The 18,722-nt window shown below is 46.4% G+C and overlaps 1 protein-coding gene across 1 annotated transcript in view; it reads left to right on the top strand.

Annotated features, from left to right (window-relative positions):
* The first annotated feature begins 2,682 nt into the window (after window positions 1-2,682).
* COLEC10 (collectin subfamily member 10) overlaps window positions 2,683-18,722 on the top strand; it is a 28,295-nt gene continuing 12,255 nt past the window's right edge. The window contains exons 1-3 of the mRNA XM_053395388.1: window positions 2,683-3,212; window positions 13,915-13,986; window positions 17,820-17,891. Coding sequence (XP_053251363.1) covers window positions 3,074-3,212; window positions 13,915-13,986; window positions 17,820-17,891 — 283 coding nt within the window. The 5' untranslated portion in view covers window positions 2,683-3,073. The remainder of the gene's footprint in view (window positions 3,213-13,914; window positions 13,987-17,819; window positions 17,892-18,722) is intronic.

Below are 18,722 nucleotides of genomic sequence, written 5' to 3'. Positions count from 1 at the left end.
ATGCCTGCCTATCTTCTGCTAACCTCTGTACTACAAGGGCATTTCCAAAATGTTTTGCTCAGTAGTCCTCCAATGGAACGTGGTACACTGGTACCTCGGGTTACAGACGCTTTAGGTTACAGACTCTGCTAACCCAGAAATAGTACCTTGGGTTAAGAACTTGGCTTCAGGATGAGAACAGAAATCGTGCTCCAGTAGCGCAGTGGCAGCGGGAGGCCCCATTAGCTAAAGTGGTGCTTCAGGTTAAGAACAGTTTCAGGTTAAGAACGGACCTCCAGAACAAATTAAGTTCTTAACCCGAGGTACCACTGTATTTGCTTAAGGCTCACTCGCTAGCCTGCCAATCTCTCTGATCTGGTAAATCAGAAAGTAAGAACTGTTTTGCTGCATCAGGCAACCTAGCCCAACGGTGGCCAGGTAAACTGCAGCAACTGAGCTGGCCCCACCATTAGACAGAGTGAGGTGTCTGCCTTGGGCAGCTGATTCTGTTAGTCTTGTTTAATTTGATTTTACAAATTAAGTGCTGTGGGTGCCAGTCATAAAATGGATCCAATGGCGCATGGCACAAAAGAAAGTGGCTGCTCTCAGGGGTTGTTGTTGTTTAGTCGTTTAGTCGTGTCCGACTCTTCGTGACCCCATGGACCAGAGCACGCCAGGCACTTCTGTCTTCCACTGCCTCCCGCAGCTTGGTCAAACTCATGTTTGTAGCTTCAAGAACACTGTCCAACCATCTCGTCCTCTGTCATCCCCCTCTCCTTGTCCCCTCCATCTTTCCCATCATCAGGGTCTTTTCCAGGGAGTCTTCTCTTCTCATGAGGTGGCCAAAGTATTGGAGCCTCAGCTTCAGGATCTGGCCTTCCAGTGAGCACTCAGGGCTGATTTCCTTCAGAATGGAGAGGTTAGATCTTCTTGCAGTCCATGGGACTCTCCAGAGTCTCCTCCAGCACCATAAATCCAAAGCATCAATTCTTCGGCTCTCGGGGGTATGAGAACATAAAAAGACCCTCTCTTCTGGATCAGGCCAAAGGCCTATCTAGTCCAGCATCCTGTTCTCACAGTGGCCAACCAGATGCCCATGGGAAGCCCACAAGCAGGACCCAAGCTGGTGAATCTGGGAATCGGCCATCTGAGCTGGAGATCTTCTGCACTGTAAGCTGCTGATCCTGACAGGTCTTCCCAGAGGATTTCCCCTTTAATGTTTACGCTGTCTTTGTATTTCTTGCACTGTCATCTATCTACCATAAACTGAAAAAGGAGGGGATAAAAATGTGAACATGAATAAATAACACATGTTTATTATTAGATTCCCTCACACGCAACAGCCTTCCACCACCATCGCAAAATTTCTGAACCTGTTCAAGGTGGGCATTAGCATTTGCCCCTAAATCTCCCCTCAGCCTAAGCAAACCGCTTCAAATCTAAACAGTTAACTCTGCGACAGGAAGACGTGTGTTCACTTTTCTCAAGGCGAAACGGGTGCTCCAGAAGGAATTGCATAAATATTTATGAAAACGAAGCAGGAAATATTTTCCCAGGGTAGTTTTTTCTCTTCAGAGCTTTATCAGGTCATGGAAGTTAGCGTTTATTTTAAACTTTAGATCTAAGAGCTCTGACACAAACTAAGCTGGGACATGTAGATCGATTACAGCGGGGGTCGGCAACCTTTTTAGGCCTGTTTTATTTCGTGAGCATGTGGTTCTTGGTGCATCCACTGTTGTTGGTTGTTTTGACAACTCCTGTTGGAAAGCAGGATAGAAATCTACTAAACCAGTGGTTTTCAACCAGTGTGCTGTGACACCCTGGGTTGCCTTGAATGATGGTCAGGGGTGCCATGGACAAGACTGGCCTCTGTCCCTCTTTCTTTCCTTCCATCCCTCCTGCTGCCCTCTCACATCCTGGGCTCCCAAAGGCTTGAACAGCTGTTTGCTGCAGCTACTGCTGCCTCTGGGGCTGGCAAGGGGGTGCTGGTTTGCCAGGAACTGAGGCAGTTCAGAGACCGGGGGGCTGCAGCGACTGTTCAGAGGGCTTCCAAGGAGAGGGGGCTGAGGGAGCACCCCACAAGGGAGGGTGTTTGAAAAAGGGTGAGGGGCTGCCAGCTCGGCAGGCAGGGGGTGACACAACTGGGCTCCTGAGCCCCACAGGGGTGCTGCAGAAAGAATGTAGGGAGGGAGCCGTGGACTCAAAAAGGCTGAACAAAATATAGCAGTTCTCTGCCGCAGGTTCCTTCCTCCCCACATGGGCCAGAAAACGCTATGTAAAAATTGCATAGAATTTTTTTGCTCTCTGGCACCATCTGGTGTTGCATATTTATTTGACTAATGTAGCTGAGTCCCCTGAGAACCAGTCCAAGCCATTTTGCAGCCTGAGGCAAAGAGCAAGATGGCACTGCCTCTCTCACATTCTATGCACAGATGTGGCGGAATGGCAATGGGACTTCCACTGCACTTAAGAGGCACAGGTCACCTTAGCAGGCAATGCCATAGGCAGCTCTGTCCTCCAACACCTCATTCTGCTCCCTGACTCCCCAGCATCCTTTTTTCTGAAGTGCCCATGTCTCTCTCTGTCCAATGGTAGAGACGGCCGTGTCAGCCTTACAGTGCAAGGTGTGTTTACACATCCTGGAGTCCCATTATCTCCAACAGGGATTACTCTCCAGGCAGTGTCTTTAGAATGGCTGCCTTAGTGCCTTTTCTATTATATTTCTCTGACGAACATAAGAAATCAGCTCTCAGATTCCAGCAGGCAAATACAGAGGCCGGCTTGTGCATTCAAGCCATCTCCTCCGGCCAGTGCACTTAATTATTTCACAGCCAAGAGATAAACTTTAATAAACAACTGTCACTGCTGCATAAATATATTGCACAGTGTATGCTAACACACACACACACACACACACACACACACACACACACACACACAGGGCCTCTTGATGGCCTTTCTCTATTTAGCTCTAATAAAGCGGGATCTTCAATTGAGCTTGCTTTCCAGAGTTATATGGGAAATCTTATTTTAGCAATTATTAAGGCTGGAACGAGGAAGGGCATTTCCTGTGGAGCTGAACGGCGCGAGCAGCATGAAGAACCAACTTTGGAAACACGAAACCTCCCTGTTGCTTTTTCTTGTCCTCCTAGTGCAGATTTTTGGTTTGGATGATGACAACCGGTCAGCGACGGAGATCTGTTCCACTCATACCATTCTACCAGGACCGAAAGGTGAGCCTTCTGTGTGCTAAACATCTTTGCTGTTGCTGAAGAGACACAGCAGTGTGTGCTTCAGGGGAAACCAATGCACTGCTTATGATTCTCCCCCCAGCTCTTGTGTCACATAGGATTGGGGAAGGAAGGTTGCCAACTTTTTGGCTGCTTCTGCAACTGTGCCTTTAAGAGCAGAAGACCTTGCAGGCTTCTGCAGCTAATCATGGTGAGAGCTTATATTTTTTTTGCTGCATCAGATTTGGTGCCGCTGAAGGTCCAAGCTCAGGAATTTTGCTAGTCAGTTGGCAATCCTTCACAGAGCAGGCGGGAAACTTAATTGCATTTTAATCTGATAGACAATGCCTGTTGTGGAAGAATAATTCAAATGTCAGTTGTACAACGCTTAATCAGTGTTTTATTATGTAAACCAGGGGTGGGAAGCAGGTGGCCCTCCAGTCTTGTTCTGTTTTCTCTCTCGACTACAACTCCCATCATCTCAGATTACTGGTCCTGCTAGCTGGGGCTGATGGGAGTTGGAGTCCAGCAATATCTGGAGGGACAAAAGTTCCTCATCCCTGATCTAAACATCTGGTTGGGGAAAAGTAAAGTACTGTAAATTATAATGGAGCAGAAGAAAGATGTAGTGTTTGTTTGGGTTATAAAGGGTTAAGCACCTCCCTGCCCCCTGTAGTTGGAAATATTTTAACTTGAATTAACGCCAGGGCTATGCCCCTGGTTTGAGGAGCAGTTACTCAGTTTGTGGTGTGCTGCAAAACATGGGATTTTTGCTGCAAAACTGTTGGCACTGGTTTGGAGTGATTTGGACACTGATGGTGTTAACTACAAACCCTGTGTTTGATGTATCAATTACAGTGGTACCTCGGGTTAAGTACTTAATTCGTTCCGGAGGTCTGTACTTAACCTGAAACTGTTCTTAACCTGAAGCACCACTTTAGCTAATGGGGCCTCCCGCTGCCGCCGCGCCACTGGAGCACGATTTCTGTTCTCATCCTGAAGCAAAGTTCTTAACCTGAAGCACTATTTCTGGGTTAGCGGAGTCTGTAACCTGAAGCGTATGTAACCTGAAGCATATGTAACCCGAGGTACCACTGTACCCAGTTTGTGGGGTGCTGCAAAACATGGGTTTTTTTCCTCTGCAAAACAACTGCAAAACTTGGGCACAGGTTTATAGGGGACCCGAAATTCTGGGGTCCGTATTTAATTATCCTGCCAACCCAATTGGAGGAGAGAGTCAACTATTTTCTTTCCCACATTGCCTCAGTTCCAGCAGTGTTCTATGATTATGATTTCATTTCCACCGTATAAAAAAAGCTAGTGCAGCACAGTGGTGGCAGTGGCTGTTTGGTTAGCATATGAAACATTGAGGTTGGAAATCCCTGCCCAGTTACGCTGCTTGTTGGGGAACCCCATGAATCAGTCTGCCCCAGCTTGGACTACCTCACAAGGCTGTCATGCAGATAAAAAATAAGAGGGCAAAGATATGTGCTCACTGTTTCCCCACAGGGCAGGGTTAGATCTGGGGTAGTTTTCAGTTGAACAAGAAGAGGAGAAATTTCTGAATAGGAAGAGCAGTTCCAGAGATACACCAGCACAGCTTTGTCATCTTGGCAAAAAAAAAGGACCATTCTGGGAATATGTCAGTATCAAATCCAAGCAGTGGGGCTTATGCAGGATCCTAACTCTGTTCAGCTCAGTCACATGACCTGGCAAATAGGGTGTTTTTACAGCCAAACTCTATTTTAAAGACTTGTTTTCGCTCTGAGAGGCTTGGAACTGCGTAGCCAGCAGCAGCCTTGCTCCTGAATGGGGTTTGGATCTGGCACAACTTTATCCCGGCTTACTTGCTTAACGCCAACTCCTCGTGAGTAGGAGCACTCCCTTAGTCTGTCTCACTGTGGTACACATGAAACCCTCATACTTTTGTTTATTTTTTTGCTTATTGAAACGCATTTTTAAACCGCTTTGCATTTTAAAACCCAGTAAGTGTATACATAAGGGACACGGGTGGCACTGTGGGTTAAACCACAGAGCCTAGGACTTGCCAATCAGAAGGTCGACGGTTCGAATCCCCGCAACGGGGTGAGCTCCCGTTGCTCGGTCCCTGCTCCTGCCAAACTAGCAGTTCAACAGCACGTCAAAGTGCAAGTAGATAAATAGGTACCGCTCTGGCGGGAAGGTAAACAGCGTTTCCGTGTGCTGCTCTGGTCGGCCAAAAGCGGCTTAGTCATGCTGGCCACATGACCCGGAAGCTATACGCCGGCTCCCTCGGCCAATAAAGCGAGATGAGCACCGCAACCCCAGAGTCGGTCATGACTGGACCTAATGGTCAGGGGTCCCTTTACCCTTTACCTAAGTGTATACATAAATACAACATAAATGCAACCAAACAGTCTTGTAAAGACCGAGATACAATACCAAAACTAGAATTTCCTTCCCATTTCCCGTAAGTGCTCCAGGTTCCACGCCGCCCCAAGAGGAGCACAAGACCTCAGACGTTGAACAGCATCTTCCCTGCCAGTTTCTGATTGTAAGCTCCTTGGGGCAGGGGACCTGCCTTTTGCTTACGTTTTTATTCTGCAAAGCACCCTGCAAGCTGCTAAACAAGGTGCATTTCCTCCTCAGTTCTGTGTGTTCACCCAGAAGTTACGGTTGTGATAAAAGTCGTGGGCTAAAAATACACTGCAAGGATTACTCAGGGCAGGCCTGATAATCTCAGTGGCCCACACTGGCTTTAAAAGTCAGTCCTTGATAAGAGCAAATGGCTCAGGCTGCTGTCCTAAGCACACTAACCTGGGAGGCAGCAGCACTGAATCAAATAGGACTGGCTTCTGAGAAGATATGGTTGGAATTAAAAAGTGCCTAATAAAAAGGACTGATGAAACCCCTTGCTTAATAGATATTCAAGGCTGCCCCCAGGTGGCCACGAGAGATACCTGTACTGCAGACCTTCATATCAACAGGCCTATTTCAATATTAAATGTGCTACTCTCACTTCCTGCAGGCAAGACCAACCTTGGCCTCTGCAGCTTTTTTCCAGGCTCATACAATAATTGTGAAATGATTAAATTCTTTATCAAAGAAATAAAATGACCGAGACTCTAATAAGGTGGGTCACTCTGGTTTGATGTGTCTTTTGTACATTAGTCATAAAAGAAGCTCGGGTATTTAATGCAGGTATGCTGCAGAGGACATGGGTGGCGCTGTGGGTTAAACCACAGAGCCTAGGGCTTGCTGATCAGAAGGTTGGCGGTTCGAATCCCCGCGACGGGGTGAGCTCCCGTTGCTCGGTCCCTGCTCCTGCCAACCTAGCAGTTCGAAAGCACCTCAAAGTGCAAGTAGATAAATAGGTACCGCTCCAGCAGGAAGGAAAACGGCGTTTCCGTGTGCTGCTCTGGTTCGCCAGAAGCGGCTTAGTCATGCTGGCCACATGACCCAGAAGCTGTACGCCGGCTCCCTCGGCCAATAAAGGGAGATGAGCGCCGCAACCCCAGAGTCGGCCACGACTGGACCTAATGGTCAGGAGTCCAGAGCACCTGAATGAAGTTTGCAGGCCACTGGTGGTCTGGTGACTTCCATTGTGTTAGCCTAATTCTCAGGAATGCTATGAGGACGAAGAAATGAGTGAAAAATTGTACTTCATCCACTGAGAAGTACTTGGGAGATTATTAACACGTTAAGGATCAAGCCAGAAAAGATCCAGGTCTCATTTTTCACCTAAAAGCAGCTGCAGGAGGGTCGGTTAACCCTTTCATCCCATCTTGCTTCCCTGATCTCACTCACCCTCAACTCCAAACTGCAGTTAGCCTCACATACAAGATTCCTTCATATGAACACACCAAGCTGCCTTGCATGGATAAATTATTTTTTTTAAAAAAACTTTTTTATTCCAAAATTAAAACAAAACATATTATCCAGAAACATAACATTCTTATTCCCCACCCCCATTTTTCCTCTTGTGTGTTGTTGGGTTACCAATAGCTGAAGGTACCATGAAAAGGGCCTCTGTGGAAGGTCTCAGTTCATAGAATCATAGAATCATAGAGTTGGAAGAGACCACAGGGCCATCGAGTCCAACCCCCTGCCAAGCAGGAAACACCATCAGAGCACTCCTGACATATGGTTGTCAAGCCTCTGCTTAAAGACCTCCAAAGAAGGAGACTCCACCACACTCCTTGGCAGCAAATTCCACTGTCGAACAGCTCTTACTGTCAGGAAGTTCTTCCTAATGTTTAGGTGGAATCTTCTTTCTTGTAGTTTGGATCCATTGCTCCGTGTCCGCTTCTCTGGAGCAGCAGAAAACAACCTTTCTCCCTCCTCTATGTGACATCCTTTTATATATTTGAACATGGCTATCATATCACCCCTTAACCTCCTCTTCTCCAGGCTAAACATGCCCAGCTCCCTTAGCCGTTCCTCATAAGGCATCGTTTCCAGGCCTTTGACCATTTTGGTTGCCCTCCTCTGGACACATTCCAGTTTGTCAGTGTCCTTCTTGAACTGTGGTGCCCAGAACTGGACACAGTACTCCAGGTGAGGTCTGACCAGAGCAGAATACAGTGGCACTATTACTTCCCTTGATCTAGATGCTATACTCCTATTGATGCAGCCCAGAATTGCATTGGCTTTTTTAGCTGCCGCGTCACACTGTTGGCTCATGTCAAGTTTGTGGTCAACCAAGACTCCTAGATCCTTTTCACATGTACTGCTCTCAAGCCAGGTGTCACCCATCTTGTATTTGTGCCTCTCATTTTTTTTGCCCAAGTGCAATACTTTACATTTCTCCCTGTTAAAATTCATCAGTTCTCTCACAGGGTTACATAAAGTGCAGTGGTCCTTCAGGTAGCTTGGTCCCACCCAAGCAGTTTAGAACTCTACCTTGGTTCATCAAGCTCAGGATTGTCTGCACTGACAGGCAGTGGCCCTACAGGATTTCAGTCAGGGAGTTTCTCCCAGGTTTACCTGGAGATGCCGGGGATTGAACCTGGGACCTTCTGCAAATAAGACCACCACCTTCTTAAAGATAAGCAGGTTTGGGTATGGGCAGGGCTTGGATGGGAGACAGCATCGGAACCACAGATGCACCACCTTGGGTTCCCTCACTGTGAGAAGTGAGGTTACAGGCAACCAGGGAGAGGGCCTTCTCGGTAGTGGCGCCCTCCCTGTGGAATGCCCTCCCATCAGATGTCAAGGAGTTAAAGAACGATACATAATAATAATAATACCTTTATTGTCATTGTACAACCTGTGTACAATGAAATTAAATGAGCCTCCCCCCCAAACACTCAGTCTCTTATCAAACAACACACCACCTCACAAGTCAATTTCGCTATGCTGTTTTTCGTTCAACGGCCTAACAGCCCACGGATAGAAGCTATTTTTTAGCCTGTTGGTACGGCTGATTGTACTTCTATATCTCCTGCCCGAGGGTAGAAGATTAAAGATGTGATGACCTGGGTGTGAGTCATCCCTGAGAATTTTTCTCGCTCTCCTAAGGCAACGATCCCTTGCGATGTCATCTAGCGGACTCAAGGAACAGCCCATGACATCATGTGCTGTATTCACCACCCTCTATAGAGACTTTCTGTCCGTGGCTATCAAGCCAGCATACCACACTGTGATACAATATGAAAGGACACTTTCTATTGTGGACCGGCAAAAGGAGTTCATCAGTTGTTTTTAGAAGACACCTGAAGGCAGACCTGTATAGGGAAGTTTTTAATGTTTGTTGTTTTATTCTGCTTTTATATAAGTTGAAAGCCACCCAGAGTGGTTGGGGCAACCCAGTCAGATGAGCAAAGTACAAGTAAAATAAAATCATCATCACCATCTAATGGAATAAACAATTGCCCATTGTGTGAAACAGGATGCTGGACAAGATGGGCTTTTGGTCTCATCCGGAAAGGCTTTTCTTACATTCATACGGCATCCTCAAAAGACTATAATCAATTTATTTCACAAGCCAGAGCCCCCTTTTGACAAATGCATGGCATCACCCAAAGCACATTTGCCACAATATCTTTCTCCATTTTTAATGGTGCCTCATGACTCCTTGCATGAACCAGCACGGCAACACCCCTGGAACATGTTGAAGGAGTCGTGTTGTTGTTCAAGCACTATCCAAACTGCAACATGCTGCGTCCTCGTCGAATCCTCCTGAGGACGTAGGAGAGGTGCGACTCCGGAAACATATTGAAGTAATTGCACGATCGGTTCACCGCGTCGAAAAGAAAAGGAATGGGTGACCTCAGCCAAGGTTGGCGGGCTTGTTGCTGAGAACTTCAAAGGAATCTGAATTGGGTCCTATGTGTTCAGTAACTGGAATGGAAGGCAATTTGAAGGGGAATAATGGGAGTTCACCCTGCAGCTATGTGGTGTGTTTTGGAACGCTCGCCTTTCATTATTTTGACAAATGTCAATTATAAACTCCTTGACATCAGTCAGTGCCTCCAAGCCCTGTTTCTTGTGGTCACCGCTGCTGCTGCTGACCATCTTCCAGACCTGATAGTGGCACTTGCACAGCTCTGCTTCTGGAAAAGGGTGAGCTCAGTCTGAAGCGGAGTTTGCCACATTCTGAGCTCCCTGTTGGAAGTGCAGAAGGACCTCACCCCACATCCTCAAGGGCTCTTGGCCGGACTCTTGTTCCTGTGGTCTCTGTCATCACTCCCTTCTTTTCTGACCTATGTGTTCTCCATGCTTTTAAAAAAAAATAATTTAAAAAATTTAATTAAAAATCCGAATTCCGTGCCAAATTCTGCAACGAGAAAATCTGCAACCTGCAGTGGAAGAGCATCTGGCTTGCACACACAAGGTCCTGGGTTCAATCTCTGGTATTGCTACGTAATAATAATAATAAATTATATAAAATATATATATTTGTACCCCGCCCTTCCCGGTTCAAAAACCGGGCTCAGGGTGGCTAACAACAAATTTAAAACAATTGATGCAACAAAAAACAGCATAAAAAACAGCATAAAATGTGAAGAACAATAAATTCAGAATTCAAAAATCACTTTAGGGGGAATAGGCTAACTGGCTAAATTAGTCCTATTTGGGCCAGTGTGGAGACCAGGGGAGAATTAGCTGTGGGATCCCAGAGCGGGTAATCTTCATAAAAAGGGGAGTGGGAGGGAAGGAAGGGGAATAAAAGATCAGGCTTTGTTCAAGTTGAAAGCCAGGTGGAATAGCTCTGTCTTACAGGCCCTGCGGAAGGAAGTTAAATCCTGCAGGGCCCTGGTCTCATGGGACAGAGCATTCCACCAGGTCAGAGCCATCACTGAGAAGGCCCTGGTGGAGGATAATCTGACTTCCTTAGGGCCCGGGACCTCTAAACTATTATTGTTCATGGACCTTAAGGTCCTCTGCGGGGCATACCAGGAGAGGCGGTCCTGTAAATATGAGGGCCCTAAGCCACAAAGGGCTTTAAAAATCAAAAACAGCACCTAGAGCTGGGAATATTCCTCAGTCTGAAACCCTGGAGAGTCTCTGCCAGGCAGTGTAGTCAACACCAGGCTAGATCAACCAGCGCTCTGATAAGACAGCTTCCTACTCATATTTTAATAACAGTCGTCTTGTAACAAGGATGCCTGTGAAATCAACTTTTTGAGTCAGGAAGAAACAAAATCAACTTCAGAGGCAAGTACAGGTTATTCTCAACTATTTGACTAACCTTCCACATGCCACCTAAATGGGACTTCCAGGCCACCTATGTTCTACAGACGATAGCTTGAGACCCTCTGGTGCAGGTGCAAGGCGCAGAAGTCCCACCCTCCCTGCACTTTATCTTCACAACAATCCTGTGAGGTCAGTAGGTTAGGCTGAGGGAGAAAGAGTGCAGGCCCAAAGTCACGCTGGTGATCTTTGTGGCTTCGGCCTGGGTCTTTCCCTCCAACTACAGAAGCCCCAAGAGCAGGTAATGAAGGCTAACCTTGATTTTGGCTCGAGCAGACACGCAAGTGCATAACACAAGAATGTGGCCTCTCTCCACAGCTGATCTGTGCAGCCTCTGTGCCTTGGGTTGGCCAAAGGCACAAAGGCACAAAGGCAACAGTACTCCCTCGATGTCACTGTCCCTCCTACCCCAGGAAAAGGTATTCAGTAGCATACTGGTGTTGAGATGAGCGGCGTATGTGTGTGTGTGCCTCTCTTGGCAGTGCAGTTGCCCTCAGAAACCATTGGGATAATTTATTTATTTAGTCTATTTGTTTGTTTGTTTGTTTGTTTGTTTGTTTATTATTAATGTTGCAATACATATATGAGATCTTTACATAGTGATACATATACATTATATTCGTAAATTCACATTTTCACATTTCATTATGTACCAACATTTTATCCATTTCTTATTTCTTGCCCTGTGTCTTCCCTCCACCCGTGCGTGACTTCCTTGTTATTATTTTGTTACTTTATTATTGAGATTGTAATTTTGTATCTTAATAATTAAACATTCAAACATTCGTCTCCTCCCCCATCGTTCTGCCTGGACACTGAGGTCCAGCTCTGAGGGCCTTCTGGCGGTTCCCTCACTGCGAGATGCCAAGTTACAGGGAACCAGGCAGAGGGCCTTCTCGGTAGTGGCGCCCGCCCTGTGGAACGCCCTCCCATCGGATGTCAAAGCAATAAACACCTACCTGACATTCAGAAGACATCTGAAGGCAGCCCTGTTCAGGGAAGTTTTTAATATGTGACATTTTAGTGTATTTTTCATCTTTGTTGGAAGCCGCCCAGAGTGGCTGGGGAAACCCAGCCAGATGGGCGGGGTACAAATAATAAATTATTATTATTATTATTATTATTATTATTATTATTATTATTAATCTGCTTAGCTTAACTTAAAACTTAACTTTGTGAAATCAGCCTATACATATCAATATATTCTTGTTGGAGCATCTTTTGGTCATGTATTCTTCTACACATTTCCAGTCCTGTTTGAGATTTTGATTAGATTGCGTTCTAATTGTTGCCATCATTTTTGCTAATGCAATCATTTCCAAAAAAATGTTGCCAATCTTTCAATGTTGGTACTTCTTTGCAATCAATAACCTTGCGGCGGCTGTTGCATATAAAAAGATTCTCTTCATGTCTTTGGGGATGTCATTTGTTATAATTCCTAAAAGGAATGTTTCTGGCTTCTTACCAATTGATGTTTTGAACATTTTTTTTCAGTTCCTCATGTATATTTCCCCAAATTTTTAAAATTTTATCACATCCCCACCAGACATGATATAAGGATCTCCAATGGGATAATTTATTATGCACCTGGAGAAATGGAGTTCTACTACTTTCCTGCTACCAATCTGCCAGCAAAGTGGGTGCAGGCCGTGGCAGACCTACATTTGGGGGCCCCTGAAGCTTGAACTGTCATGTTGACTAGATGATCCTCATGGTCCATTCCAACTCCACAATTCTATGAGGACCCCTTCACAACCAGCAACAAGGTCTAGGTAACCACCGTTATCTTCTTCAATGGGGTTGTTCCACGACAGATCGCCACACCTTTACAACATCTGTGCTACCGACTCTCAAGCTTTGGGAATGTTGAAATATAAAGGTAAAGGTAAAGGGACCCCTGACCGTTAGGTCCAGTCGTGGCCGAATCTGGGGTTGCGGCGCTCATCTCACTTTATTGGCTGAGGGAGCCGGCATACAACTTCCGGGTCATGTGGCCAGCATGACTAAGCCGCTTCTGGCGAAACAGAGCAGCATACGGAAATGCCGTTTACCTTCCCGCCGGAGTGGTACCTATTTATCTACATGCACTTTGACGTGCTTTCAAACTGCTAGGTTGGCAGGAGCTGGGACCGAGCAATGGGAGCTCATCCCGTCGTGGGGATTCGAACTGCTGACCTTCTGATCGGCAAGTCCTAGGCTCTGTGGTTTAACCCACAGCGCCACCCGTGTCCCTTTGTTGAAATATAGACAAAGACAAAAATTAATCTCTCGATTCAATGCGACTTAAACTGGGTCTGGTGTTCTTGTTGGCATCTGTCGGTCTCGGGAGACAACGGAGGACTGTGCCTTTGGGGGTGAAGTCAAGCTGTAGGCAGACTAAAGTCACTTATGGGCCCCCTCTGAGATCAGAGCCCCTGAAGCTTAAACTTTGTTAGGTTCATAATAGATCTACCCCAGGGTGAAGGATTTCAAGGAATAATTTTACACATCTCTAGAAAAAGCAAATGGGTGAGTTTTGAACCAACAAAATACACCATGAGAGGGCAGCAAGAGTCAACTCTTGGTACATCTTCAAACTCTGTGTTGAGAGAATGTTCTTTGGAGAGGATAGTTTTCCACGGACAAAAAAATCAATTCAAGGTGGTCATAGTTTAGTCTTTTTTCTTTTGCTGATAATAACAACTTGGCTAACACACTGCCAGCAGGGTTGGCACCTCCTCTGTTTGCCCTAATCCTCTACCTTAAACCATAGCTGTCAACTTTTCTCCTTTTTTAAGGGAAATTCCCTTATTCCGAATAGGATTCCTCGCAAGAAAAGGGAAAAGTTGACAGCTTTGCCTTAAACAGTATGCTGGCATGCAAGAATTAAGACAGCACTCTAAGGCGTCTGATTTTTTCCTTTGCAGCTATGCCTTTACCTGTATCACACCTGACATCAAGTGTGGGGCAGGTGAGCTGTATCATATGACTTGTATCATAGTGTCTGTTTTCTCCCTCTCTGCCCACTCACTCTGTGTGTTTGTTTTTGAAGGAGATGAAGGAAAAAAGGGAGACCAAGGAGAAATGGGCAAGCACGGGAAACTCGGCCCCACAGGATCCAAAGGTAAAGGTGCACGTGGTTATTTGCTGTGCCCTGAAAATGTCTTGGGCGCCCTCCACCTTCCCATATTCAATCTGTCTTTGGAATGCTCTCACAAGTGCTCAGTAATGTCTCTGGATTAATGGAAAAAAGAATAAACTCTGACCCTGCAATAATCATCTGAGGCCCTTTTCTGTGTGCATTAGGATGCAACATCAGAACGGGACCTTTCAGCGATGGCTCCCTGCTTGTGGAATGCTCTCCCCAAACCTGGCGCCATCGTTGCTGTCATTGTTGTTGTCGTTTAGTCATGTCCGACTCTTCATGACCCCATGGAGCAGAGCGCCAGGCACTTCTGTCTTCCACTGCCTCCTGCAGTTTGGTCAAACTCATGCTGGTAGCTTCGAGAACACTATCCAACCATCTCGTCCTCTGTCCCCTTCTCCTTGTGCCCTCCATCTTTCCCAACATCAAGGTCTTTTCCAGGGAGTCTTCTCTTCTCATCAGGATGCCAAAGTATTGGAGCCTCAGCTTCACGATCTGTCCTTCCAGTGAGCACTCAGGGCTGATTTCCTTAAGAATGGATAGGTTTGTTCTTCTTGCAGTCCATGGGACTCTCAAGAGTCTCCTCCAGCACCATAATTCAAAAGCATCAATTATTCGGCGATCAGCCTTCTGATCATTATGCATCATTATCATAATGCTGTCATTATGCACCAGCAAAAACATTTCTTTTACAGCAGCCATTTGGCTTTTAATTATCAGTGGCCTCCTTCAGTGGGTGAGATGCTCAAATTCAGCACCAAAAGCAAGCCCTGATTGTAGAGGAACAATCAAACACACTTTAAGCCTCCCAGATGTTTCCCTTGCAGCCATGGCTGTCCCACATCTGATGTCAGTTTGGTGTGGGGCAGGTGGGCAGGGCTTGTGGAGAACAGCCTCATTGGCCAAACTGAATGGGCCTACTGAGACTTGAGAGCAGCCTTCACCATCCTGGTGCCTTCCATTGGCATCGTGTGGGCAGGGCCACAGGGGTGGTAGCCCTGGGCGCAAAATTCTTAGGGGTGCAAAATTTCAAAAGGAAAAAAGAAGAGAGAAAATAGTAATAAAAAAATAATAAAAAGCGCACCCTCCCCATCACACAGTAAATCTCCCAATGTTTGCATGGATGGACTGAGGAATGGATTTGGGTGACAGCCAGTAGCTAGGGTGCCCTCTGCAGGGTTTTAGAAAGATACCCACCCCTGACCAACCCCCCATCCATCTCTCTGGTGTGCTTGACATTCATGGGGTGCTGCGACTGCCACTCAGGTAGGTTGCCGAGCTATTGACACTTCCTTCCAGCCTATCAGCAGGCGGTACCGAAGAGCCCCACCCTGCTCTGTCACCCCCTTGGCAGCTGGTGCTGCTGGCAGTGCCAGCGACAACATGGAATAGGAGGAGAAGTTTGTGCCATGGGAGAATGAGCGTCCCTGCCACACCAGAATATCTGCAAAGGGAAGCTGATTCTGGCTCTGTAGAGCTGTTGATCTCTGGGGGAGCAATACTCGTCTTGCCCCGGACTCTGGCAATCCATGCTACACCACTGGGCCAACAACGTCTGAAGGACACCAGGATGAGGAAGCAGCTTGTTTAGAGGAAGCAGCTTGCCACATGTTGAGATGCCCCACAGTGGAGACAGAAGGGGATCACACATCAAATACATTACACATCAAGGTGTGGGGAGGAGATGCCACAGTTTGAGCTATTAGGAAGTTGGATAAAATAGGGCAAAGGGTGACCAAAGAACATAAGGTGCTAAACAGGCCATTTATTGTACCAATGGCCCCCATGCCAGCTCCGTAGGCTGGCTGTGACTTCAGCGTAAAATTTCGCGGCAAAATTGCTTCGTACTTCAGACAGCTAGTTGGGCGCAAATAATGGCCGTATAAATTCTGTCCACACATTTATAATGGCCTAAACGCTTCAGGTTTTTGATCAATAAGATTTTACGACCGAAATACGTTCAATACGCAGCTATAATAAAACACTCTCTGGTGCGACGCTGCTTCATATTGCAAAAATGGGATTTGAACGTCAGGTGGGGGGAGATAGGCTGCCTGCCATACACATTTATTGGCTCTTAAAAGAACCTAAATTGCCGCTTCTACAAAAACAGGGCTGCTCCATTTATTCACGTGGTTTGCAGCTTTAGGAGACGCTGAAGGAAGACACTGGGACATTCCTCTCATGTGTTGTGAAACTAAGGCCCCGTCTGCACTATATCTTTAAAGCAGTATCATACAGCTCTTGGAACAGTCTTGTCTTTCCCTAAAGTATTCTGGGAACTATAGTTTGTTAAAGGGGCTGAGAGTTGTGAGGAGACCCCTATCCCCCCCGCCCCATGGAGCAATAGTTCCCAGAGTGCTTTAGCAATCAATCCCTCCTCTCAGGAAACCCTGGGAATTATGGGGGGGGGGGTAGAGATCTAACAGCTCCCAGCACCCTGAACAAAATACAGTTCCCAGGATTCTTGCAGGGGAGGAGCCATGACTGTTTAAAGTGGCACGATACTACTTTAAAGTACAGTCGTACCTCGGGTTAAGAACTTAATTCGTTCTGGAGGTCCGTTCCTAACCTGAAACTGTTCTTAACATGAGGTACCACTTTAGCTAATGGGGCCTCCTGCTGCCGCCGCACGATCCCTGTTCTCATCCTGAAGCAAAGTTCTTAACCTGAGGTACTATTTCTGGGTTAGCAGAGTCTGTAACCTAAAGCGTCTGTAACCTGAAGCGCCTGTAACCCAAGGTACCACTGTATAGTGCACCTGGGGTTTAAAGTATATGTTAAAAAGACATAGCACTGCCATGGAGTGGGGCAACCATCCCTGCATTAAGGTCTCCCTTTCCCGCTCCATACATGAACAGAAACACAGCCATCCTTTGAAATCCACACTTATCCAGTTTTTGCAAAGGGTGGCTCAAGACACTTTTAATCTCAGTGGGGTTTGCTTCCGAGGAGACATGAATAACAGCCTTCCCAACTTGGTGTCATCAAGATGCTTTTACATCTACCAACGCCACCCATCAGCCTTGGCCATTGGCAATACTCCTTTTACACACACACACACACACACACACACAACCTGAGCACCATCATTATGGAAAGCACATTGCTGGTAATCAGTAAGCACTAGAGGGGCTTGTGGATTAAGACTGTCACATTCTGGTTTCAGCATTGTCCTTAAAAAAAGAAAGAAAAAAGCTTTATGAAACAAAAACATAACAAAACCAAAAAAAGATGCCTCCAGGCTCCTCAACTGGGAACTTTTAGTTTGGCAAATAAGCTTTGAAATTTCATACTGTTTCTTCTGCAAGAGTGCCGGTGGTGGGTGCGCAGAGCCATCTGCTGCCAGTCGGCTCAGAACCTCCAGTGCCGGTGAATCAAAGACAGTCCCTCTGTTGGATTGGGCTCTCAGAGCATATGGGAAACCTACTGTTCGGCTGGGAAACAAGGGAAAGCATGAATGTTCACAGCTTCAGCTCTACAGATGGCTTCAGCATCATGGCTGAAGCCTTGGCTCGCTGGAGGAAACTAAATGTCCCCACTTCTTAAAAAAACAACAGTGTTGTTGATGTTGCCACCACCACCCCTTAAAGGGCCTCTGAGAGACAATCAGAATTGTAACAAGGGAAATCTTTCCCATCACTGCACTGGGGAAAGATTTGCCCTGATGAATTTCTGCCTGTCACATGGCTATTAAGAAGAGCAGAAGTCCTCTCAGAAGTAGGTGGTAGGGTCATCTAGTTACATAAGGTCATATGAAAATGGTGTGAGAATGAATAAAACGGGAACTTGTTGCTGTATTTCCTTTGCAGGAGACAAAGGAGCGGTTGGCGATATTGGCGACCAAGGGATCATGGGTAAAATTGGACCGATTGGCAGAAAGGGTAGGTTTGCCTTTAATACTTTTGGAAGGTGTTGTGATGGCGCAGAGCAAAATGTGGAACATCTGCTATTTACGCTTCCCGAATTAAACAGATGGCTTTTATTGCCAAAGAAAAAAGAAAGTCGTGAATTACATTAGGTCTTATGCCTTCAACCCATGACTGGCAGAGTAGAAGACCTGAGATTTACCAGGGTTGCCTAAAAGTTTTTGAAAATACATCTTATATGAATTTATTTATTCTTTTCTTTGGAATTTCTATGCAATGGTCAAGCACACAGTGAGCATTCATGACACCAGTGATTGACAATAACACACCCTTTGTGTGTTCAGACCCAGAAACCTCCCCCCTAAATAAATTCACACTTGACTCAAGATTTTGGTTTGGTTTTTGGCAGAATCAACTTTATTGATTACAGAAAGTGACTGGTTGAAAAGGCTCTGGTTTGACTAGCTCCCTGCCATGCAGGTAGTGCTGACCCAGGGCACCAGCATAGGTCAGCCAAGGGTGAACACCCGGATAAGCGGAAAGCCGGGCACAGAATAACTCTGCCACCCAAATGTCCCCCTGGACTCAGGCATGGGCACAACCCCCTCACAGGGGTTTACCAAACCATCGAGTCCCTGGATTCCTTTAACAGAATACCCTTCACATAGGGATGGCGAGAACATTCTCCCATCCCTATCACCTGAACCAGTGCCTATCCACAACCTTACAAGTTGTGACGATTTGCTACTTGGCAGGTGAAACCCAAATGGCAACAGCCAATCAGCCAAGTGGGGGAAATTCCTGCTGTACCCCTGTCCCAACGACACATGACGGCATGGCAAAGTC

Source organism: Podarcis raffonei, chromosome 7 (genome assembly GCF_027172205.1).
Source record: "Podarcis raffonei isolate rPodRaf1 chromosome 7, rPodRaf1.pri, whole genome shotgun sequence".
NCBI classification, from domain to species: domain Eukaryota; kingdom Metazoa; phylum Chordata; class Lepidosauria; order Squamata; family Lacertidae; genus Podarcis; species Podarcis raffonei.
This window is presented reverse-complemented; position numbering and strand designations above follow the sequence as displayed.